Genomic DNA, 24,719 nt, shown 5'->3' with positions numbered 1-24,719 from the left:
ATACTTAAGATGGTGGGCCAGTACTGCCAATGACTTCATACCACTGCATCGTCTTTCCACTTCTATGGATTACCCAACAGCAATAATGGTCATTCTAACCAGCTCCTGATGCTCCTCTCTACAGTCAAGGGAAGGTCAGCTATTTTTTGATCCCCATGGGAGAGAGACAGCTCCTCAATCAGTATCCTAAAATAGCTGGCCATTCTCAGCTGCTGGGCTGGAGTCCCTCCAGGGGAGAGCAAAGGGAACACAAATCCACCCACAGGGTGTAAGTGAGAAGCCATCACAACATGAGCTAGGAGAGGCTTCTCAAGAAGATCCTGCTTACTCAAAAAATCTTTCTTCTTCTTTTCTTTTGTTTTCTTTTTTTAATTGAGAAGCTAAGTGTTTGCCATTTTTAAATTTCTTATTTTGTTTAAAGGGAAACCACTTGCCTTGAAAATGAGACTAAATATTGCCATCTTCTTTGGGGCTCTCTTTGGTGCTTTGGGGGTTTTACTCTTTTTGGTGGCCTTTGGATCGGATTATTGGCTTCTTGCAACTGAAGTGGGGAAGTGTTCAGGTGAACAGAATGTGCGTTTCTTCTTCCAAATACTGATGTACTTGGTAGAAATGAGGATAGCCTTCCTCTTGAAATCAGAGATTAGTAGTGGAGTGCCTATTTCTTCACAGAAGAGATAGGTAGAAAGCTATTACCATTACTATTTGGCATAAAATACATTTCTTTAACATTTTCCTGGATATGGTAACTTAAGTTATGTACTTTGTGTTGATGGCAAGTTACTTCATTTGTCTTCTGTGTAGATAGAGAACATCACTTTCCACCATGAAGGATTCTTCTGGAGATGTTGGTTTAATGGGATTGTGGAAGAGAATGATTCCAGTATCTGGAAGTTCTGGTACAGTAAGTGCAATTTAGCTTTATTTTCCCCCTTGTCATTAAAATAAGAATGAACAGCTTCTTATTTAGTACAGATAATTTACAAGACAGGATTGGATTCTTAACTATAGAATCTTGATAGAATATCTTCAAAAGACTCACGAAGCGGTTCTTTTTCAGTAGGTAGAAATGGCTATATGAATAATTATTTTATTTTCTAACCTAAAGTAAGAGTCTGAATATTTATGGCAAAACTGAATTATATGCTGTTTTGTTGTTCTGATTTAAAATACCCTAACTTTAATAAAAACAACAAAAAACAAAAACCATTGATATTACCTATATTATTTTTTTCAAATGTCTATTATTGCTATGTTGCAAATATATATAGGTTATCCCTCGAAACCTCAAATTTAAAAATTTAAAAATAGAGATGTTATTTTATATTCATGACTTTAAAGTTAAAAAAATCTTTTTAAATAATAAAACTTAATTGCCAGCCGCAGTGGATGAAAGCTCACTCTGTTTGGGCTTTAACCAAGTTTGTGGGCAATATGAAGAAATGCCTGGCTTTTGATGTTTGCATTCTCTCATAGAAACTTGAAAGTTCTCTTTTGAAGTAGAAAAGCCTCTTAAAAATATGATACATTCTTTTCACTGTATTTCCTATATTTTATTATTCTTTGAAAATAACTAGCTTTTATCTTACCCCAAAGGTTATTGTAGGCTGAAATTATTAGTCTCCTTACCATATACTTCTGTGATATATCAAAATATGGTATATACTCTTGTGATTTATCAAAATATGGCATTTATATATATAATAAAGGATACATAATAAAAATATGAGATCTTGGAAGACAAGTAAGCTGACAGCAAGTAGGCATGCATAAAAGGAAACAAGTAATAATGAGATAAAATTTTGCAAGAAATAGTTGACAGGCTTTCTTACAGACATTTTGGGGAGGAGAAAAAGTGTCTTCCAATGAAAACTATTTAGACTGATAGAGTAAATCAGACTATGCAAGAGGAAGACTCTTCCAAGGACTTAGAAGAAGGAAGAATTTCACTCCTTCTTAAAGAGTACGCACTGAAATCTTCAAGTTTTCAAACAACATAAAAGTTTTTTCTTGTATTTTTTTCAAATACTAAAAATGCATTTGGATTATTAACTTGTATGACCTATCATTTCCATCTTTTCCCTAAAAATAGAATATAGAATACTTTTTATGTTATTCAGAACTGATCAAATCTAAGTTTATTAGATTTTTTAAAAAATTACTTTTTGAATACTTACTATGCACTGAACATCAAATTAGGAACTAGAGAATATGTTTGTGAAAATAAATGAAGTGTAGTGCCTTTAATTTTAAGGTGATATTAGGGGCATTCTCTGCACTGAACTATGTCATGAGTTAGATGTTTTAGATGAATCCACTTTCCAGGTCCCCTCAGCTGCTTGATGGGAGTTTTTCCCCCCTCATTCAACTGTTCTCTGAACTTGTTGATCTAACCTGAAGTTTGTTTAGCTTGTGTGCCCCAGATCCCACATTTCTCTTCTGTTAGGAACAGGTCTTCTCTCATTTTCTCAATAACAACGACCTCTGTTTGGTCTCCTTTCTAGCCAATCAGCCAGCATCCAAGAACTGTGCACATGCTTACCTGTCACCATATCCCTTTATGAGGGGAGAGCACAACTCAACCTCCTATGATTCTGCTATTAGTAAGTACCTCGGTCCACTGAATGCCTCTGAGATGGACTTGTTTTTTTGAAAAAAAAAAAAAAATTAACATGTATCATTTCAATATTTTCTCTGGTATCAATCTGTTATATATAAAATAATAGGAGGCCTTTATAATATACCATTTATAACTCTAATTGAATATAATTTAGGTTTTAAAGTAAAACCATTGTAGAGCACCTGGGTGGCTCAGTCGGTTAAGCATCTGCATTCAACTCAGGTCATGACCCCAGGGTCCTGGAATCAAACCCCCCAACAGACTCTTTGCTTAATGGGGAGCCTGCTTCTCCCTCTCATTCTGCTGGCCACTTCTGCTGCTTATGCTCTCTCTCTTTCTCTGCCAAATAAATGAATAAAAATCTTTAAAAATATATAAATAGAAGTAAAGCCATTGTAATTTACTTGCTACTTATAAAGATATTTTTAAGTGTGTTTTATGATGTGGAAATAATGATACTAGGAAGAACTGACCTGAAACTAGTTTTACAACAACAAGTAATCATAATATATACCCTACTTTTACAACATTGTTTTTGCAGCTGTTGCACATACAAATATGATTATGTTACTATTTTCCTATAAAATGACTGAACTTTGTTATATGTGATAACTCAGAGAAGAACAGTCAAATATCATTAACTGAGAGTCATAATTACCTAGTTTCTTTTGTCTTATCATACTATTTGTTCTATAGAAAGTACACAAACTTAGTTTGTACAGAAAACACATGATATATACTTAAATCTAGTTTTAGAGAAAGTACTTAAGCTCAATATGTCAGCTTTATTCTTAGCTGGTTTCATGAAGATTTTAATAAAAGGTGTTTATCATAATCTTAAAACTAAGAGTTGGTTCAGAATTTACCAGTGTCATAAACAGGAACAAAAATATTTGTTTTATAGGGGCGCCTGGGTGGCTCAGTGGGTTAAAGCCTCTGTCTTTGGCTCGGGTCATGATCTCAAAGTCCTGGGATTGAGCCCCGCATCAGGCTCTCTGCTCAGCAGGAGGCCTGCTTCCCTTCCTCTCTCTCTGACTGCCTCTCTGCCTACTTGTGATCTCTGTCTGTCAAATAAATAAATAAAACCTTAAAAAAATAGATTTGTTTTATAAAAGATAATAAGTAATATATTGAATATGCTGGATTGACTTGTTTAGTCAGTACTCTCCAGAGAACCAGTAGCAGGTAAACAGGTGGGGGTGAAGGTTGGGGAGTGAGGATGATTGATTGATTGATGGACATGGATTAAGGGATTGATGGAGAGATTTTAAGGAATTGTCTTATGCCATTGTGGAGGCTGGCAAGTCTACAATCTGTAAGGCAAGCCTGTAGTCTAGATAGGAGTTGCCATTACAGTCTTGACTCTAAAGGGTGGAAACTCTGGTAGAATGTCTTAAAGGAAACTTCAATCTTTATTCTTAATGCCTTCAGCTGATTGGACAAGGCCCACCCCCATTATGAGTAGTTTAACCAAATTAACACATAAGATTAACCATCATAAATCTTAACAAATCTTTACAGCATACATCATTTTTTAAAATTATCTATAAAAATATGTATTTTTATACCTTATAATTTTAAGTTCTTCAAAGTATATACCATCTGCTTAGATCACATGATTGACATGACATTTTATGTAGTGGATGTGGGGTCTGGATAGGAAAAGAGGTGCACTGACACACAGCCATGCTTATCCATCAAAGTTGCTTGTGCTTAAAATGCCTGTGGCTTTTGGCCTTGAGAACTTGCAGTGTGGATGCTCTTTCCCATTGAAAACTGCACAAGGCAGTTCCCATTTCTCAAAGCCCTTTGCATCCTGTGTGACATGGACCTTCTCATTGATAAGAGAAAGATGGCATAGCAAAGAGTGGAGAAACAATTTTGTATTATAAAAAGTTGCAAAAGAAGTATTCCCCTGACATTCTTATTTTTCTAAAATGGACTAAGAAGCTGTACAGGGTTGACTTTCCACAACATTAGGTATTTGCATAAATATTAGGATTTTTGTTGATACTCATATGTTCAGGTCCTGTGATGAGATAGGTATTGTGGGGTACATATATTTTAAATGACTCTACATATTTGAAAAGCCTTCACCTTAAGGAAATAGAAGAGAACTTTAAAAACAAGGTGACATGATCTAAACATAATAATTATGATAGAGATGGATAGAAAGTGCATGTCACAAAAATTATACTGCAATTATGCTTAGAATTATTGTGTAGCACTGCATATAATTACTGTGTCATTTTTTGGATCTGATGACAAAACCATATTCCAATTTTTTGTTTTGTTTTGTTTTAAATTAGCAGATTCCTCTTTGGCTCACTTATTGTAACTCCCTATTCACTTTAAGCAACTTTATCAAACACTTTAGCAAAAATGACTGAGATGGGAAAAAGTATGTCCTACAATAGAAATAGCATACACATATTTCATTTACCTTCATAATAATGTACAATGATATCTGACATTACATTTGGGTGATTTTTTTTCTTATGATTTCCTTTATCCAAGAGAAACGCCATAGATATCATTAGAAGGGTTTTACCTGATTGAATGTGCATGTTTCCTAGTTAGTGAGGCCATCTAGCCTTTACTAGACTCCATAGCCACTCTTTGGCTTCATGTAGCCTTATGATGATCAGGCATTATATATTTGCTAATTTATCTTGGCTAAATTCAAAGTATTATTTGTAAAATCTGTGCTTTCCAGCCTGGCAAATAATTGGTAAAATGGCTCTGTATTCTCCTGAGCTCTTGTACTTGTAGTTAGCCAGTATTGAAATCAGTGAAAATAAAAGAGTAGTATCTAATTTTTCTGGAAGACTGTTTTGTAACCATCAGATGCAAATGATGAAATTATTCTATTTCATAATACGGAGACTGAGATTCAGAGAAACCACGTGAGTCTGTTTTCACACAGCTGATTATTGGCAGAACTATTGCAAAGGCCCAAGTCTCTGGATTTTGTTTATGGATAATCATATAAACTAAGTGAATGAAAAGACAGATTTTAATGTTTGCCATTAACTCTTCTTAAGTACAAGTCTTTTCACTGGATCTCAACAAAAGAAGAATTTTAATGTTATGTTGGCCTTTTCTACTTCTGTATCTGATCCTGATAAGGTCTAATTCAGTGTTTCCTTTATTTTTCTTTGCCTCAGACATGTATCCTAAAATTTCTTTATGCGCAATTCTGGTTATTTGAATGGTTGCCCAAGCCTAGAGAGGTTGTTAAAGTAGGGTTGTGTACTTCAAAGTCTTTTAAACAATTCTATTACCTTTTGATATCTGTCAGAATTTAGATTTTGTGGTTTGTTTCATGATTAGACTCAGTCATATTTCTTTTATTCGGTATCATTTGGTAATGATGTACAGAACATAGATTAATTTTCTAGGTAATTGAGCCTCTGAATGAATTAATCATTTTGTTGTTGTCCCCACAGCCTTTGGCCACACCTACATCAAAGTGCTCATTATAAACAACTACAATTGTTTACTTTAGTTTATTATTTGTTGGAACTCCCTAAAGGCACAGAATATATCCTACTCATATTTATATCCCAGAACCTAGTATAGTGCATGGTACTTAGTAAATGCTTCTGTATCTCTATGGAATGACTTAGTGCAAAAGCTCCTTGGTTTTCTTCTTAAGCAGAATATATGAAAGTAATTTTTCCTTTTCTTGGAAACACACACACGCCATGACCTTCCTTGTGTTTCTCAGAATCAGTGTTAGCCCTCATTCTGTGGGAGCTTTGGATTTAGTGTCCCTCCTCTCCAAAAGCTCTTCCTTTCTTCCCAGCCCCTCCTCCCTTTGTTTCTCTAACAAGCAGGCTCATCCTCCAAGCTAGCTCATAGGTCAGTTTCCTTAAGGAAGTTTTCCTTGCCAGCCCTCTGCTCCGTTAGTGAATAGACCAGGTTCTCCTTTATCAAGACCATTCTTTTTTTTTGCAGGGGGGAGGCTCTATGCTCAATGTGGGTCTTGAACTCACAAATCTGAGATGAAGAGTTGCATGCTCTACTGACTGAGCCATACTTGAATTTGACTATCCATAGCACAGATTTTGCTTGCTTGTGTAATTATTTTGTTCATGTATTTGCTTCCCAGTTCAACTCTAAGCTCCTTGGCAGTGACATCTTGTGTGTTTGGCTCACTGGTGTACCTACCAGAGACTGAATGCTAAATGAAAACTTTGGGAGAGCCTTGTTGCTACCCTATACTGTGGTATTCATCCTGGTGCCCTAAGGAACTGTTGGTGTGTGTAGGAATTTTTCAAGCCTTTACTAAGTGGACTTAGATTACTCTTAAATTGTTTTTCATACTTTTTAAAATAATTTTTCAGTCTTCAACACTGCTTTCACATGTCAGCTGTCCTTTGCATTTATTGTCAATGTTTATTTATTTTGTATTCTTTTCTGGTCTTCTCTTTCTTCACCCTTACACAAAATTGTAAGGCAAAGCAGATTATAGAAGACTAGAACAGCAAGGAGGCAGGTAGGCAAGATATTAGTCAGCCATGTGTTAGGTTGCAAGTGACAGGAAACTAACAAGCTAAAAAATGCACAGTTGAAGCTATGCTCTTCCATCTTCAGAAGAGCAGGCTGTCCCTAGAATTCTCCACTAGACTTCTGCCAATGCTGTAGTCATCAGAGCAGTGTCATGTGGCTTCGGTGGGCTGGGACCTAGAGTTGCCAGCTCTCTAGTCAGAGGAGGAGAAGGGAGAAGGGCTAGGAGCAAGTGCTGATCCCTTAAAGGGTCAACATGTCCTCAAGGCCAATGAGGGCAGGGCAGCAAGGATAAAAAGGGAATAATGGTTATAGATTTATTTAAATAGTTAATGTGTAGGGATGCCTGGGTTAAGTGTCATCCTTCGGCTCAGATTATGATCTCGGGTCCTAGGATGGAGCCCCACTGGGGACTCTCTGCTCAGCTTCTCCTTCTTTCCCTGCCTGCTGCTCTTTCTGCTTGTACTCTTTCTCCTTGTCAAATAAATAAATAAAATATTTTAAAAAAATTTTTCTTAATTTAAAAAAAAGATTTAATGTGTAAAATTAGGTAGCTAAACAAAACAAAGCTGGAGGAATCTAGGATGATGAAGAAATTCCCTTTTGAAGAAGGCATAAACACTTAAACAATTTAAACAATGTGCAATAAAGGGTAAGATAGTCACCTCTGTCCCATTGATAAATACTATTTTAGAGTATTTCTTGCCAATCCTTTTATATGCATATTTTACATAGTTTTAATTATTATAAACACGTATCCTTTCTAAATTAGCAAGCACTTGTCCACATTTTTACCCAATGATTTTTAAAATTTTAAATATGTTAGTTACTACGTCCACATTAAAACTAATGTAATAAAAAAAAAACAGGGAAAAACATTTCAAATAAAAATAATTTTATGCCTGTACCATGTCATAATTTGTGTTAATTCTTTGGATTATATTTACAGAAGTGTGAATGGTGAATCAGAAGGTAGGGATAGGTTTTCTTTGTTGTTGTGTCAGGCCACGGTACGTCATTGCTTGCCAGCAAGCCCTGAACTGTGCATGACTTCAGCTAAGAACATTTGGTAAGGAGGGCAGAAATATGAGCAGTAGGAGGAGGGAGTCACATCTGAAAGCGGAGGATGGGGATTTAGTTTGGATTTCAACATTTTAAAGTTGGTTTGATGGTAAAACGCCATTGCAAAATAATTCAGCCCAAAGCTTGCTGTGTAGAACTGACTTCCTCGAAAGACCTTAATTAGAACAGCAGATACTGATGAGGAATTACAGAGGTGGTTTTTAAAAATTTTTTAATTTTTTTATAAACACATAATGTATTATTAGCCCCAGGAGTACAGGTCTGTGAATCTCCAGGTTTACACACTTCACAGCACTCACCATAGCAATACCCTCCCCAACGCCATAACCCCCCCTCCCCCTCAACCCTCAGTTTGTTTTGTGACATTAAGAGTCTCCTATAGTTTGTCTCCCTCCTGATCCCATCTTGTTTCATTTATTCTTTTCCTACCCCCCAAACCCCACTCTTTACCTTACAACTTCTTCATATTAGGGAGATCATATGATAGTTTTCTTTCTCCGATTGACTAATTTCACTAAGCATAATACCCACAGAGGTAGTTTTTGATATAAGGTATAATCTTTAAGAAAAAAGTCATAGAAAAAGAGATGGTAAAATTTCCATTATACTTAGGGGGAGAAAGAAAGCAGCCTAGAACCACCCACAAAGGAGAAAGAAAAAGAAGCCTTGAGAAGCCGGCTGATGAGGAGGCTGTCAGCCCTGCCAGAGGGTTTGGTGGTGGTGAGATTCTTGGGAAGGAGTTGGTAGCCCTCAGTGACAAATGCAGAGTGACTGGGAATGAGAGGGGCATGAAGGAATTGGATAAGATGGGATAATGCAAGAGTTTTCATGACCACTGATAGCTGTCTACACTGAAGACTCAGCTACGGAGGCATCTCTTTCTAAACCGAATCCCGCCTGCTCTGCTGGTTTGGCCTGAGACTTATAGGCCTGCTGCTCTGTATCTCACTCCTGCTTACTTCCGGTTCCCTTGGATCGGACCTTACGGCCCTGCCTTCCTTCCTGGTAGTGCCCTTCCTCCCCCAGGGAACCGTTCCATTTTCCTGCACTTGCTCTGTCGCCGGACAGTAGCCCTACCTCAGGTTTCCTTCTCCTTTTCCAAGAGGAGAGGTCAGAAAGCAGAGATGCTCATAAAGGGGGCAGAGCATCAGAATGATGGGGGCGCGAACCCTCATACAGGATGTTTAAGGAATGGGCAGCAAGGAAGTTGAGACCTTTGTGATTAGCCGGCAGCTTGGACTTGGACTTGGAGTCCACAAGCGCACAGGATTTACACAGGGCACCTGGGTAGCTCAGTGGGTTAAGCCTCTGCCTTCAGCTCAGGTCATGATCCCAGGACCCTGGGATCAAGTCCCACATCAGACTCTCTGCTCAGCAGGGAGCCTGCTTCTCCCTCTCTCTCTGCCTCCCTCTCTGCCTACTTGTGATCTCTCTCTCTCTTTGTCAAATAAATAAACAAAATTTTTAAAAAATCACACACATTTTGCCTTGTGCAAGGTAAAATCAAACATAAATACCCTTATATTTGACAATTTTAAACAGCACAGAAATGAATTAAGATTTGAGTCTAAAGTTAATGAAAACTACATAACTAAGAAGATATATCAGCATGTCCTAGGTACCTAATTTCATTGGGATGACTTCCAGCTTCCTGATCAATAATGCTGGTGTAGCTGGGTCTTATTTCCTAATTTTCTCATGTTCAAATATGGTAAATCTGGACATTCTCTTAAATTTACCAAACTTCCTTCTTTTCTGCTTTAGTTATATAGGAAAAAAAACTACACTGCAAAATATGATGGAAATTACAGGTCCTTTTTTTAAAATCATAAATGTCAAGTACCTAAATATTGAGAGATACGTTAACATCCACTCCATGTCCTACTGTTCATTCAGTCATTGGGGATTACACAGCCATGGCCACAGAAACAGTGCGATATTACAGGGTGCCTGCAGTTCCCGATTTCTGGCGGACTTTTTAATCTGTGACCCAGGGAAGGCTCCCCTGCATTCAAGTTGGAGGCACCCACAGGGCAGCTCACTAAGCCTTCCACAGCTGCAGCTCATGAAGATACAGTTAATTGGCTTTCCAGTTCCAGGGCCCAATATCAAGGCTGAAATTAAAAATCACTCTTTCAGAGGGTGTTATTTTGTGTTCCCTGCAATTGATTCATGTGCATCTAAGGATTGATTGACAGCTTATATAACATCCCTGCACTCATGGGAAGATTACCTTCTGTAAACAAGACTGTGTATATGGCTTGGCTTCCCCTCATGGAGGACAGGCTCCAGCCTCTATGGAGGCTTCTGGTGATATCTATTAAAATGTCAGCCATACTCGGAAGTAGAAATCTCCTCCAGTCATAGAGAAGCTCTTGGTGCCAGGCTATCTCAGCCTTAGAAGTATTGAGATTTTGGGCCAGATAATTTTTTGCTATGGAACTATCCCGTGCATTGGAGGATGTTTAGTGACACCCCTAGCCTCTACCCACTCAATGCCAGTAGTACCTCTCAGTTGTGCCAGTCAAAAATGTCTCTTAACGTAGCCAAGTCTTCTAGAGTGGATGGGCACAAAATCACCTCTGACTAAAACTACTGGGGCCCTGTAGATATTCATTGCTAACACTTCTGAGGACCCAAGCTCTTCTTCAGATTATACTCACACTGTGTAATTCCTGTGCCCACCTTCAAGGCTCCATGGCTCAAAAGCACATAAATGATGGTTAGTTTCCTTCTTCCATGCAGAATATGCAGACAAAAAAGGGAGCAACGAGCTTCTGTGGGTCTCTCTTACCTTTAAATTTTACTGCTTCTGCTTCAAGCTGTGGATCTTTTCTTAGGAAAGAGATTTACTTAATCCAATGGAAAAAAATGTCAAAGAATTACTGTATCCTGGGCACTGTTCTGGGTGCTTTATTGTCAGTCCTAAATTCTTGCCCTTGTGAAGCTTTCATTATAGGGGGGAGGCAGATGGTAGACAAAATCAGTAAGTTAGGTACTTGGAGGGGAATAAAAGGTGATAGTGTATGTGTGGAGGCAATCTCAGTATTAAATAAGGTGACCAGAGAGGTGATGTCTGTTTTGAGTTGGCCAGCCCTGATGGAACGGGGCTCTGTCATCTAGCTAACCTGTCGTGGTTCCTTGACCCCTCTTTTGAAGACTAGGTGGATGCTATACAGAGAGTACTTAGCATAGGGGCTGGCATTTGTGGTAAGAGTTCTGTGGGAGTTACAAGCTGAACTTCCAGCCGGTGTGTCTGTGTTCACTACCTGAAGCCAGTGTTTCCTGCCTCTGGCTTTTTTATCTCCACAAAGCTCACTGTACTTGTTGATAAAGGGAAGATTAGTATAGTCTTAATCCACACAGTTGTTAAAATGAGAAGAGATAATAATACAAGTGCTTAGCAGAGTAGTTGCCATGTCGTTGGTATTCAATAAATGTCAACTACTTTTATGGCAATATACCAATTTAGAGCACTGGAAATAAGTTCTCATGAGGGCAGGTAAATTCATCACAACTTCCCCAGTGAAATGCTTCCTGCTCTTTGAAGTGTGTGTGTGTGCAGTCACATCAAGCACTTGGTAGAGTTTCTGGCAAAGAATAAGGATTTCAAAGCTAGTGCTCATTATCATTATCCTTAGCAGATCACCATAATCCTGGTACAAGATAGTTAATACTACCATCTGTATTGGCCAAGCTTTGCCACTTTTTATCTAGTAATTTTGATTAAAATTCATTCAACAAATATTTATTGAACCTGTACTATGTGCTAGGCACTGTTCTAGGTTCTGGGGAGCAACAGGGCACAAAACAGAAGGAAATCTCTGTCCCCATTGGGCTGACATTCTGGAGAGGGGAGACACATAAGGCAAGATAAAATAAGTCAATTTAGAGCATGTTGGAAGATGACAGTGCCTTGAAAAAAACAAAACATGGAAAGAGGCTGGAGACAAGGGACTGACAGATGTGAGGGTGATAAGAACTCTGTACTGTGGTTAGAGGGGAGTTTGGCTCTGAGAAAATGATAGAGTGGACACTTGTAGAAAGTGAGGAAGTGAACCATATGATGTCCAGAAGAGTGTTCCAGGTAGAGGGAACATGAGCTGTAGAGGGTAGAACATGCCTGATGGGTGCAAAGAACACAAAAGTAGCCAGGACCGCAGGAAGGGATAGAGTGAGTAGAGAGTAGAGGAGATGGTGAGGGAAGTGGATGGTATGGGGGAGGTTGGGCCAGTGTAAGGACCTTGGCTCATGTTCTCTGAATGAGAGGAGAAGGGGGTTAATGGGCGGTTTTGAGCTAATTTGTGTTGTAAAAGAATTTCTCCAGTTATTGCATTGTTAACAGACTGTGGAAAGTCAAATGTGGATTCAGGCCGACAAATGAGGAAGTTTGCTATATTCCAGATGGCTAACACAAAGACATTAGGAAGTAAAAATTTGTCTGAATCTAGCACGGTCCTTTTAAAATTACTTAACAACCAGTAAGGAAATCTATCGAGTAGACAATACCTGTAACACAGAACAATAAAATACAACCCTTATGTCCAGATTGCTATGTACCTTAAATACCAGTTTTCCCTTTTTGTAGTTTTAAAAAATTTTCATTACAGAAATTTCCAAACCTTTACAATAGTTATCAGCGTATTTTCTAGTATATGTACTGCCAAAGTGGACACAATAATTATCAACATATTTTCTAATCAAATGATTATTATTGTGAATTTTGAGATTTTTTAATATTTTCTAGATATGAGTCTTTTATTGAGTATGTGTTTTCCAAACACTTCTTCCCAATCTGTAGCTTGTCTTTTCATAAACTTAACAAGATCTTTCACAGAGTAAGAGTTGCAAATTTTGATGAAGTTTAATTTATGGCGTTTTTCTTTTATGGATCATACTTCTGGTGTCATGTCTGAGAACTGTCTACGAAGCCTCGGGTTCTGAAGATTTTCTCCCAGAAGTTTTTAAGTTTTATGTTTTACATTTAAATTTATGATCCAGTTTGAGTTACTTTTGTGTAAAGTGTATGATTTACAATTTTTCAAATGTGTGTTCCATTGCTTTAGCACCATTTGTTGGAAAGGCTGTCTTTTCCCCCATTGAATTGCCTTTGTACACCTGTTAAAATATAATTAGTTATACTTGTGTGGGACTATTTCTGGATTATGTATCCTGTTGTGCTGATCTATATGTTGGTCTGTCTGCCAGTGCCACATCATTCTCATGAGTTTAGCTATATCTTGAAGTTGGAGTGAATGATTCCTCCTATTAGGTTCTTTTTCAAAATTATTTTAGCTATTCTAGATTGTTTGCATTTCAATATGAAATTTAGGATACTCTTTCCTATATCTATAAAAAAAATCTTTCTTGGATGATAGAATTGCCTCTATCAATTTGGGAAGAATTAATTTTATTTTGTTGAGTCTTTATTATGTTGTCTTCCAATCTGTGAATGCAATATATTTTTCCATTTATTAAGATCCTTTTAAATTTCTTACATCAGCATTTTATAGTTTTCAGCTTACAAATCCTGAATGTGCACTACTAGATTTACATCTAAGTATTTCAACTTTTGAGAAATTACAACTGTTAATATATTTTAAATTGTGGTTTCTATGTGTTTATTGATAATAGAATTATAATTGATTTTTTAATGTTTACATTGTATTCTAAGACCTTGCTAAATTTACTTAGTAGCTTTAGGAGGTTTTGTTTGTTTTATTTTTTAATTTTTTGTACATTATTTGGGATTTTCTGTAGAAAGAGTCATGTCATTGGCATATAGGGACAGTTTTATTTCTTCCTTGCTTGCATATAAACATATGCTTTTTATTTCCTATTCTTGCGTTATTGCATGCACTATAGCTTCCAGTATTATGGTGAATAACAACAGTGAGAGCAGACAGTCTTGCCTCATTTCTAGTCTTCAGGAGAAGACTTCCTTAAGTATGATGTTGCTATAGATTTTATTTATTTATTTATTTATTTATTTATTTATTTATTTGAGATGCTCTTTATTAACTCTAGGATGTTGTCCTCTACTCCTTATTTCCTGAGCATTTTTGTCACAAATGGATGTTGAATTTTGTTAAATTTTTTTCTGCATCAGTTGATATGGTCACAATACTATTGTTCTTTATCATATTAATATTGTGTATTACATTTCTTGATTTTCAGATACTGAGCCAGCCTCTTTAATAGGAATAAACCACATATGTTCATGATAAATATTTCTTTTTACACATTGCTTAATTCTATGTTAGTATTTTATTAAGGATTTTTGCATCTGTATTTATGAAGGATATTGATCTGTAGTTTTCTTTTTTTTTTTACTGCTCATCTAGTTTAAGTATCTGTAGTAATGATTTCATTAAGTAAACTGGGAAGTGTCTTCTCTTCTTCCGTATTCAGGAAGAGATTGTGGAGAATTGGTACTAATTCTCTTTAAATGTATATATCTGATATAATTTACTAGTGAAATCATCTGGGTCAGGAGATTTGACTTTCGGGGAATTTAAAATTATAAATCTAGTTTCCTCAATAATTACACGGCTATTCAGATTATGTATTTAACATGTGATTTGTGACAGTTTGTGTTTTTCTAGGAATTGGTTCATTTCATCTCAGTGGTAAAATTTGTATGTATAGAGTTCAAAATATTCCCTTATTATTTTTTATGAATGCAGTATCTATGGTGATATCCCATGTTTTCATTCCAGATATTGGCAGTTTGTGTCTTATTTTTATTTTGTCAGTATTATTAGAAGATTGTTAATTTTGTTGAACTTTTCAAAGATGCTGCTTTTTTTTCCTTTTTTTCTATTGGTTTTCTGTTTTAAATTTCATTGACCTATGCCTTTTCTTATTTCCTTCTTTCTGATTGCTTTAGATTTGTCTAGCTCTCCTTTTTATACTTTCTTGAGGTGAAAGATTGGATTATTGATATTTTATCCTCTTTTCTAATATAAGCATTTACAGGTAGAGATTTCACTCTCAGCACTGCTTTTGCTGTTCCACACAGTTTTTGTTTAAGATTTATCTATTCATTTTAGAGAGTGGGGTGGGACAGAGGGAGAAGGAGAGAGAAACAGGCACAGTCTGTACTGAGCATGGAACCTCATGTGGGGCTGGATCTCACCATTCTGAAACCGTGATCTGAGCAGAAACCACGAGCTGGATGCTCAACAGACTGTACCACCCAGGCCCCCCGGCTTCCCACACTTTTGATACTATTTATTTTTATTTTCATTCAACTCAGTGTGTTGTTTAATTTCCCTTGTGACTGATTGTTTGACTCATAGATTATTTAGAAGTGTATTGTTTAGTTTCTGAGAGTTTGAAGATTTTCTTTCAATCTTTCTGTTATTAATATTTAGTTTGATTCCCTTGTGACCAAAGACCATACTGCATACAATTTAAATTCTTTTAAATTTAATAAGGTTTGTTTTGTGACCTAGGATATGGTCTATTTTTCTGACATTTGAAAAAAGGTACGGTTGGATGGAATGTGCTCTGAATGTCAGTTAGAGGCTATCTGTTGATGGCGTTGTTGAGTTCTTCTGTATTCTGGCTGGTTTCCTGTCTAGCTATTATGGTAATTGGTGAGAGGCGATACAGAAGTCCCCAGCTATAATTGTGGGTTTATCAGCTTCTCTTTTCATTTCTATCAGTTTTTGCTTCACATATTTTTCTGCTTTTTGTCAGATGCGTGCACATTTAGTGTTCCTATGTCTTTTTGGTAGAATCATCCTTTTATCATTATTTAATGTTGCCAGTAATTTTCTTTATTCTAAAATCTATTTTATCTAAGAATAACCCACTCCTTCATTCTTTGAATTGATATTTATGTGGTATATATTTTTTCACTTTTTTATTTTCAATATTTCTAAATTATTATATTTGAAGTGTGTTACAGACAACATTTGGTTAGAAGATTTTTTTTAATCAAGTCTGCTAAGCTATCTCTTTTCTATTTGAAGACAATTTTTAGAGCAATTTTAGATTCACAGCAAAATTGAGAGAAGATATAGAGACTTTTCATATACCCACTGTTCCAACACATGCAGGCCGTTCCTATTATCAACATCCCCTGCCAGAGTGGTACATTTGTTGCAACTGATGAAACTACATTGAGACCTCATAATTACCAAAGTCTGTAACTGATGTTGTATATTCTATGGGTTTAGACAAATGTATAATGATACATATTGTGTCCATTATTACGTTATCATATGACATCATTTCACTGCCCTAAAAATCCTCTGTTCTGAGGTACCTGGGTGGCTCAGTCAGTTAAATATCTGTCTTTGGTTCAGGTCATGATCTCAGGGTCCTTGGAACAGGCCCCACATCGACCTCCCTGCTCAGCAGGGAGCCTGCTTCTCCCTCTGTCTCTTGCCCCCCACATCCTTGTTCTCTGTCTCAAATAAATAAATAAAATCTTTTTAAAAATCCTTAGTGCTCTGCCTGCTCACCTCCGCTCCACCCCGACATCCAGCAACCACCGATCTTTTTACGGTCTTCATATTTTTACGTTTTCTAGAATGTCATATTGTGTTTAATCATACAGCATGCTGCCTTTTCAGATTGTTTTTTCTTCACTTAGTGATAGGTGTTTAATTTTTTTCCATTTCTTTTCATGGCCTGGTAGCTCATTTCTTGTCATCCCTGAATAATATTCCATTGGGTGGTTGTGTCACATTTTATTTATCCATGTACCTATTGAGGGACAATTGAGTTGCTTCCAAGTTTGGGTCATTGTGAATAAAGCTGCTATAGTCATCCACATGCAAGTTTTTATGTGGACACAACTTTTCAAATCTTTTGGGTGAATACAAGGAGGATGATTGCTGGATAGAATGGCAAGGGTTTCTTTCATTTTATAAAATACTGCTAAACCCTTCTGCGCAGTAGCTGAACCATTTTGCATTCTCACTAGAGTTGAGATTTCTTATTGCTGTAATCCTCTAGAATTTAATCTTGTCAATGCTCTGGACTTTGGCCATTTTAATAGGCGTGTAGTGGTATCTCATTGCTTCAGTTTGCATTTTCCTGAGCCCATATAATGTGTTGCATCTTTTCATAAGTTTATTTGCCCTCTTTATATCTTTGTTTCTGTTACAGTCTTTGTCTACTTTTTTTTGACCATTTTTAAATTTTTTATAAATATATAATATATTTTTATCCCCAGGGGTACAGGTCTGTGAATCGCCAGGTTTACACACTTCCCAGCACTCACTCACATACCCTCCCCAGTGCCCATAACCCCACCCCCCTTCTCGCAACCCCCCTCTCCCCAGCAACCCTCAGTTTGTTTTGTGAGATTAAGGGTCACTTATGGTTTGTCTCCCTCCCAATCCCACCTTGTTTCATTTATTCTTCTCCTACCCCCTTAAACCCCCCACGTTGCATCTCCACTTCCTCATATCAGGGAGATCATATGATAGTTGTCTTTCTCTGCTTGACTTATTTCATTAAGCATGATACCCTCTAGTTCCATCCACGTCATCGCAAATAGCAAGATTTCATTTCTTTTGATGGCTGCATAGTATTCCATTGTGTATATATACCACATCTTCTTTATCCATTCATCTGTTAATGGACATCTAGGTTCTTTCCATAGTTTGGCTATTTGTCTACTTTTTAATTGGATTTTTTGTCCTCTTATTTTTAAGAGTTCTTTGTATATTTTGAATTACAGTCTTTTATTGGATGTGTCTTTTGCAAATATTTCCTCCCACTCTGTGACTTGTCTTCTCATTATTTTAACATTGTCTTTTGTGAAAGAATTTTTAAATTTAATGAAGTTGAAAACTCAACTTCAAACTCAATTATTTGGTTTGTGCCTTTTTGTTGTATCTAAAAAGTCATCAAGGACATCTAGGTTTTCTCCTATATTATCTTATGAGGGTTTTATAGGTTGAGTGTTTTACTTTTAGGTTTATGATCCATTTTGAGTTAATTTTCTTGAAGAGTGTAGGTTCTGTATCTATATTCAATTTATTGCATGCAGATGTCCAGTTGTTCCAGTATCATTTTCCTTGCTCCGTTTTACAGTCTTTGCTCCTTTGTCAAAGGTCAGTTGACTATGTTTATATGCATTTGTTTCTGGGCTATATATTATGTTCCATTGATCTATAGATGTCATTTCTTTTGTCAGTACCACACTGTCTTGGTTATGACAGATTCATAGTAAATCTTGAAGTCAAATAGTGTCAGTTCTCCAGGCTTGTTCCTCTGCTTCAATATTGTTCTGGCTATTCTGGGTCTTTTACCTCTGTATATAAACTTTAGAATCAGTTTGTTGGTATCTACTGAATAATCTTCTAGGATTTTTATTGGGATTACATAGAATCTATAATCAAATTTAGGATATACTGAGTCTTCTTACCAATGAACATGGAGCATCTCTCCATTTGTTTAGAACTTTGATTTTGGTTCATCAGGATTTTTTGGTTTTCCTCATATAGATCTTGTACATATTTTGTTCAATTTATACCTAACTAATTTTAGGGGTGTTAACATAAGTGGTATTTTGGTTTTAATTTCAAATTTTATTTGTTAATTGCTGGTATATAAGAAATCAATTGATTTTGTGTACCAGTGTTACTACAGCCTTGCTATTATTAGTACTACAGGTATTTTTTAAGATTATTTTAGATTTTCTATATAGATGATCATGTCATCAATTAACAAAGACAGTTTTCTTTCTTCCTTCCCAATCTATATACCTTTCATTTTATTTTCTCATCTCATTACATTAGCAAGGACTTCCAGTGTGATGTTGGAAAGGAGTGGTGAGAGGGGACATCCTTGAGAATTAGTGGAATAGTTTCAAGTTTCTCACTACTATGCATAATATTAGCTGTAGGATTTTTGTACATATGCATTATCAATTTGAGGAATGTCCCCTCTATTCTTGTTTTTTTTTTTAAGATTTTATTTATTTTTGAGAGAGAAAAAGAGAGAGAGCACAAGCAGGGGGAGGGCCAGAGAGAGAAGCAGAATCCTTGCTGAGCAGGGAGCCAGATGTGGGACTCAATCCCAGGACACAGGGATCATGACTTGAGCCGAAGGCAGATGTTTAACTGATTGAGCCACCCAGGTGCCCTATTCCTAGTTGCTTGAGAGTGTCTTTTTTTTTTTTAATTATGAATTGGTATTGGATTTTGTCAGATGCTTTTTCTACATCTATTGATATGATCATGTGATTTTTTTCCTTTATTAGTTTGTTAATATGATAGATTTTATTAATTGATTTTTGAAATGTTGAATCAGGCTTACATATCTAGGATAAATCCTGCTGGATCATGGTGCATAATTCTTTATACACATTTTTGTATTCAATTAGCTAAGATTTTGTTGATGATTTTTACATCTGTGTTCATGAGAACTGTTGGTCTTTAGTTTTCTTATAATGTCTGATTTTGGTGTTAGAATAATGTTGGCCTCCTAGAATGATTTTGGAGGTATTATCTCTGTTCTATCATCTGAGATATCGTAGAGAACTGATAGAATTTTTCTTTAAATATTTGGTAGAATTCACCAATTAATCCATCTGGGCCTGGTTTCTGCTTAAGAAGATTATTAATTGTTAATTCTTTAATAGATATTGGGATTTATTACTTGAGTTTTGGCTGATTGCATCTTTAAAGTAATTGGTCCATTTCATCAACATTATCAAATTCGTAGGCATAGAATATTTCATAGTATTTCTTTATTATCCCATTTATTGGCTGCTTATTAATTTTTTATTGCAATATACTTGACATACAGTATTATATTAATTTCAGGTGTACAACTTAGTGATTCAACATTATGAAGTGTTCACCATGATAAATATAGCTATCTTTTATTGCCCTTTAAAAATCCATGCAAAAGGAGCACTTGGGTGGCTCAGTCGATTAAGTAGCTGCCTTTGGTTTAAGTCATGATCCCAGTGTCCTGGGATCGAGCCCCACAATCGGGCTCTCTGCTCAGCAGAGAGCCTGCTTCTCTCTCTCCCTCTGCCTGACACTCTGCCTATGTGTGCTCTCTCTCTCTCCCCACCGTCAAATAAATAAATAAATAAATCTTTAAAATCCATGCAAAAAATGCAGTGATGTTCCTTCTTTCATTTCTGACATTAGTAATTTGTGTCCTCTTTTTCCCCACCCTCCCCATTAAGTAGCTTGGCTAGAGGCTTATCAATTTTGTTGATCATTGCAAAGACAATCTTTTGGTTTTGTTGATTTTCTCTTTTCAAATTCACTGATATTTTTCTAATTCATATTATTTCTTTGCTTCTGCTTACTTTGGATTTAATTCACTCAACTTTTTTTTAGTTTCTTAAGGTTTAAACTCAGGTAATTGATAGTAGATATTTCTTCTTTTCTAATATATGCATTTAGTACTGTAAATTTCCCATTAGGCACTGCTTTTCCTGAATTCCACATATTTTGATAGGTTGTATTTTCATTTCATTTAGTTGAAAATATTTTAAATTTCTGAAATTTCTTCTTTGACCTCTGTGTTATTTGGAAGTGTGTTTTTAAATCTCCACATATTTTGGGATTTTTCCAGTTATCTTTTTGTTATTAATTTCTAATTTAACTCTGCTGTGGTCTGAAAGCAGACATTGTTTGAGCTCTACTTTAAATTTATAAAGTTATGCTTTATGGTCCTGAATGTGGTCTTAGTGAGTGTTCCATATGAGTTGGAAAACCATGTTATTCTGCCATTGTTTGTTGAAGTGGTCTATAGATAGATATCAATTATATCCAGTTAATTGATGGTGTTGCTGAGCCCAGATAGGACCTTGCTGATTTTCTCCCTGCTGGACCTGTCCATTTCTTACAGGGAGGAGTTGAAGTCTTCAACTATAATAGTGGATTCTTTTCTTTTTTTGCTTCTATCAGTTTCTGCCTCAAGTAGTTTGACACTCTCTTGTTAGGTACATATACACTAAGGCAAAGCTGTCCTTTAGTTAGTGTATTTATATTATTTATATTTAATGCCATTTTTGATATGTTAGGGTTTAACCCTGCCATTTAAATGTTTATTTTCTCTTTGTTCTGTTTTTTATTTCTCTGTTTTCTTTTTCTTGCCTTACTATGGACCACTTGAGTTTTCTTAGAATTCCATGCATTTTGATCTGTCTTTAGTGTTTTTTTACTATATCTCATTTTTCTACTTCATTCCACTTTCCAGACCATCCATTGAGGTTTTTTTTTTTTTTGGCTATTATATTTTATTCATTCTTAAAATTTTCTTTTAGCTCTTTATACCTTCTATTTCTTTGCCAAGATTTTTTTTTTCTCTTCAATTTAATTCAAGCACATCCATATTTCTTTTTGGGACATTTTATCATGGCTCATTCAAAAGCTTTATTAGCTAATACTAACTCTGTCTGTTAGTATCTACTGAGTGATCTTTTTAAAAATTTTTATTTTATATAAAATCAATTAATTAACATATAGTGTATTGTTAGTTTCAGAGGTAGAGTTTGATTCATCAGTTGCATATATCACCAGAGCTCGTTACATCAAATGCCCTCCTTAATGCCTGTCACCCAGTTACCCCATCCCCCTACCCACCACCCCTCCAGCAATCCTCAGTTTGTTCCCTATAGGTAAGAGTCTCTTATGGTTTGTCTCGCTCTCTGATTTCATCTTATACTTTTTTCCTCCCTTTCCCTATGTTCATCTGTTCTGTTTCTTTAATTCCATATGTAAGTGAAATCATATGATAATTGTCTTTTTCTCATTGACTTATTTCACTTAGCATAATACCCTCTAGCTCCATCCACATCAGTGCAAATGGTAAGATTTCATTTTTTTGATGGCTGAGTAATATTTCATTGTATATATATACCACATATTCTCTATTCATCTGTCGGTGGAACTCTGGGCTCTTTCCATATTTTGGCTGTTGTGGACATTGCTGCTATAAACACTGGGGTACCGGTGCCCTTTCAAATCACTGTTTTAACCTTTGGATAAATATCTAATGGTGCCATTGCTGGGTCTACTGAGTGATCTTTACCGAAGTTGAGATATTCCTGGTTAATCTTTTTTTTTCTAATTAAAACCTGGAATTTGGGTGTATTGTATTATGAAACTTTGGATATTCTCTTTTGGTTGGCTTTTTGATACTGCTTCTGTTGGAGAAGAGGTGGGTACTGCCTCAATAAAAATCAAGTGGGTGTGGAATTCCATGTTCCCCACTTAGTATGTGTTAACGTGAGGAGAGGCTATGGTCTTTCTGGGCAGCAGTGAGAGTTCTGACTTTCCACTATGCTTCCATTGATATCATCCTGGCCAGAAGTGGTAGGATTGAATAATTATAGCTTCTTTCATTGCTTCCATTGACCTGGGGAGTATACAAGGTGTGTTCTCTTTACTACTGGGTGTTCGTTTAGGTCTTGCTCTCTGCGAGGCCTCCTCTGATAGCACCTAGCTGGAAGGAATGTCTAATTTTCACCTAAAAGGGGTGGAAGTCCAGGCTCCACACACGATCTCTCCTGTCACTGTGATTGGTCACCTCATTATCCTTGCAAAGATGAAGGTTCTGATTGCTTATTTAGCCTTTTCCAACACATCCTTTATCCTTGTATGTGTGTGTGTTTAAGGGGGAGTGTTTGGGGCACCTTGTTATAGCCTGTCAAGGATCAAAGTCTAGGCTCCATTCTTGGTCCTTGCTGATGAGAGTAGAGTTGGGAGCCAAAGTTTTACTCTGTGGTGTTTTATTAGCATAGTAGTGCATATCTCCTAAAAGTTCCTTGCCTTACTAGACAGCCCCTCACCTTGTCCTTCAGATAAACTGTTGTTGTTGGGGGCTCTTCTTTCTGTGATTGTTGTTATTTCCAGGTTACTGGCTTTTCCCTCTCCATGGACACCACAGGATAGGGGTTAAATGGTACCACCTAGTGGTGATGAAAGTCTCATCTCCCTTTCTTCCCTGACACCACCCAGCATGGGTGTTGGAGTGGTCCATGGAGTCTAGTGAAGGGGAATCTAGGCTCCTCACTCAGACTTTGTTGAAATCTTCTGTGGTGTTTGTCTGAATGTTTTCTGTCATGATGGATTGTCCCTTTGCTGGCACTTTGTCTAGGTTGACCTCTGTTTGTTACCATTTTCTGGTTATTAATCTGTAGTGCTAAGTATAAGAAGAATGAAGCAAAAAGAAAACTCAGGGAACTCACCTCTGTGCCATTGCTTGGGCTCCAAGCTCCCTAGCTGGTCTGCCTCTTCTATTTATCTTTCAGAAGCTTCCTCTGTTTGTTTCATGGATAATCTCCAGGGATTTCAGTTGTGATTGAAGAAAGCAGAAGTTCACTGTATCTGACTATATATGGAAGGAACAGCTGACCAGATTTGCTAATGGATTTGGTGTGGGGTATGAGAGAAAGAGCAGAGTCAGTGGTGACCTTTTTCTTGTCTTTACCAACTGGAGGGATGTTGCTGCTATTATTAGAGAAGCAGAAAGCTGAGGTAGGGCTAGCTGGTTGTTAAGTGGAAGCTTTGGTGGGTTTTAGAAGAGTCAAGTTGAGGCTGCACAGTGGAGATGTTTTGTAGGCTCCTGGATCACAGAATCTAGTGTTAAACGTGGAGGTCTGGGCAGGCATTACATCTTTGAGAGTCATCGTGTGGAGATATATTTAAAGCCATGGGACAAGATGGGACCATTTGGGGAGTGAGGAGGTCAGCCCAAGGACTGAGGCCAAGGATGCTTCATGGTTAAATTCTTCTCAGAGGAGAGAGTGATAAATTTGGTCAAGTGATACCAAGAGGTACGGTAAGGTATGGCACATTGTCTGACCCTTGGGCTGAACATTCTGCCAGCAGCAACTTTATTTCCCATTTCCCAAGCTGGGTTTTCTTTTTCGAAGACTCACGACTCTTATTTCCCTTTTAACATTTTTTGCACTCTTCTTTTTTTTCTTCTTCTTCTTCTTTCTGTAAATAATAATAAATAAATGATAAACACAAATATAGTTTGATAAATTTCACTTCTGGCATAAGGAATAAGAACGAGTGAGTTTTTTAGTAGCTGGAGCCATAAATTTCTCAGGGATACCCTAACAATTTCTTCAGCGTTACTTGTTTCTATCCTTATTTCTTTTTTCTGCTTATTTAAACCTACTAATCTATTAACAGATGTCTAAAAAAAAATATTTTATTTTATTTTATTTTATTTATTTTGGAGAGGGAGAGAAAAGTGGGAGGAGCACAGGGAGAGGGAGAGAGAGATTCTTAAGCTGGAACCATGCTGGGTAGATCCCAGTGCCAGGCTGGATCTCAGAATCCTGAGATCATGACCTGAGCAGAAATCAAGAGTCAGATTCTTAACTGACTGAGCCAAACAGGTGCCCCATTTTATTTATCTTATTAGAAATCACTGATACCACAACAGAATGGCTTTCTTCATTTCTTATTACAAGTTAAATAGATTGAGGGGAGCATATGTGGAACCCCTACTATGTGCCATCTTTGTGCCCACATACTTGACATTACATATGTCATAC

The 24,719-nt window shown here is 36.6% G+C and overlaps 1 protein-coding gene across 1 annotated transcript in view; it reads left to right on the top strand.

Moving 5' to 3' along the window:
• The first annotated feature begins 245 nt into the window (after window positions 1–245).
• TMEM182 (transmembrane protein 182) overlaps window positions 246–24,719 on the top strand; it is a 58,008-nt gene continuing 33,534 nt past the window's right edge. The window contains exons 1-3 of the mRNA XM_032351699.1: window positions 246–573; window positions 805–904; window positions 2,505–2,603. Coding sequence (XP_032207590.1) covers window positions 442–573; window positions 805–904; window positions 2,505–2,603 — 331 coding nt within the window. The 5' untranslated portion in view covers window positions 246–441. The remainder of the gene's footprint in view (window positions 574–804; window positions 905–2,504; window positions 2,604–24,719) is intronic.

The sequence above is a fragment of the Mustela erminea genome, chromosome 7 (genome assembly GCF_009829155.1).
Source record: "Mustela erminea isolate mMusErm1 chromosome 7, mMusErm1.Pri, whole genome shotgun sequence".
Lineage (NCBI taxonomy): Eukaryota > Metazoa > Chordata > Mammalia > Carnivora > Mustelidae > Mustela > Mustela erminea.
The sequence above is the reverse complement of the archived record's forward strand: the minus strand, read 5'-3'. Positions and strand labels throughout refer to the sequence as shown.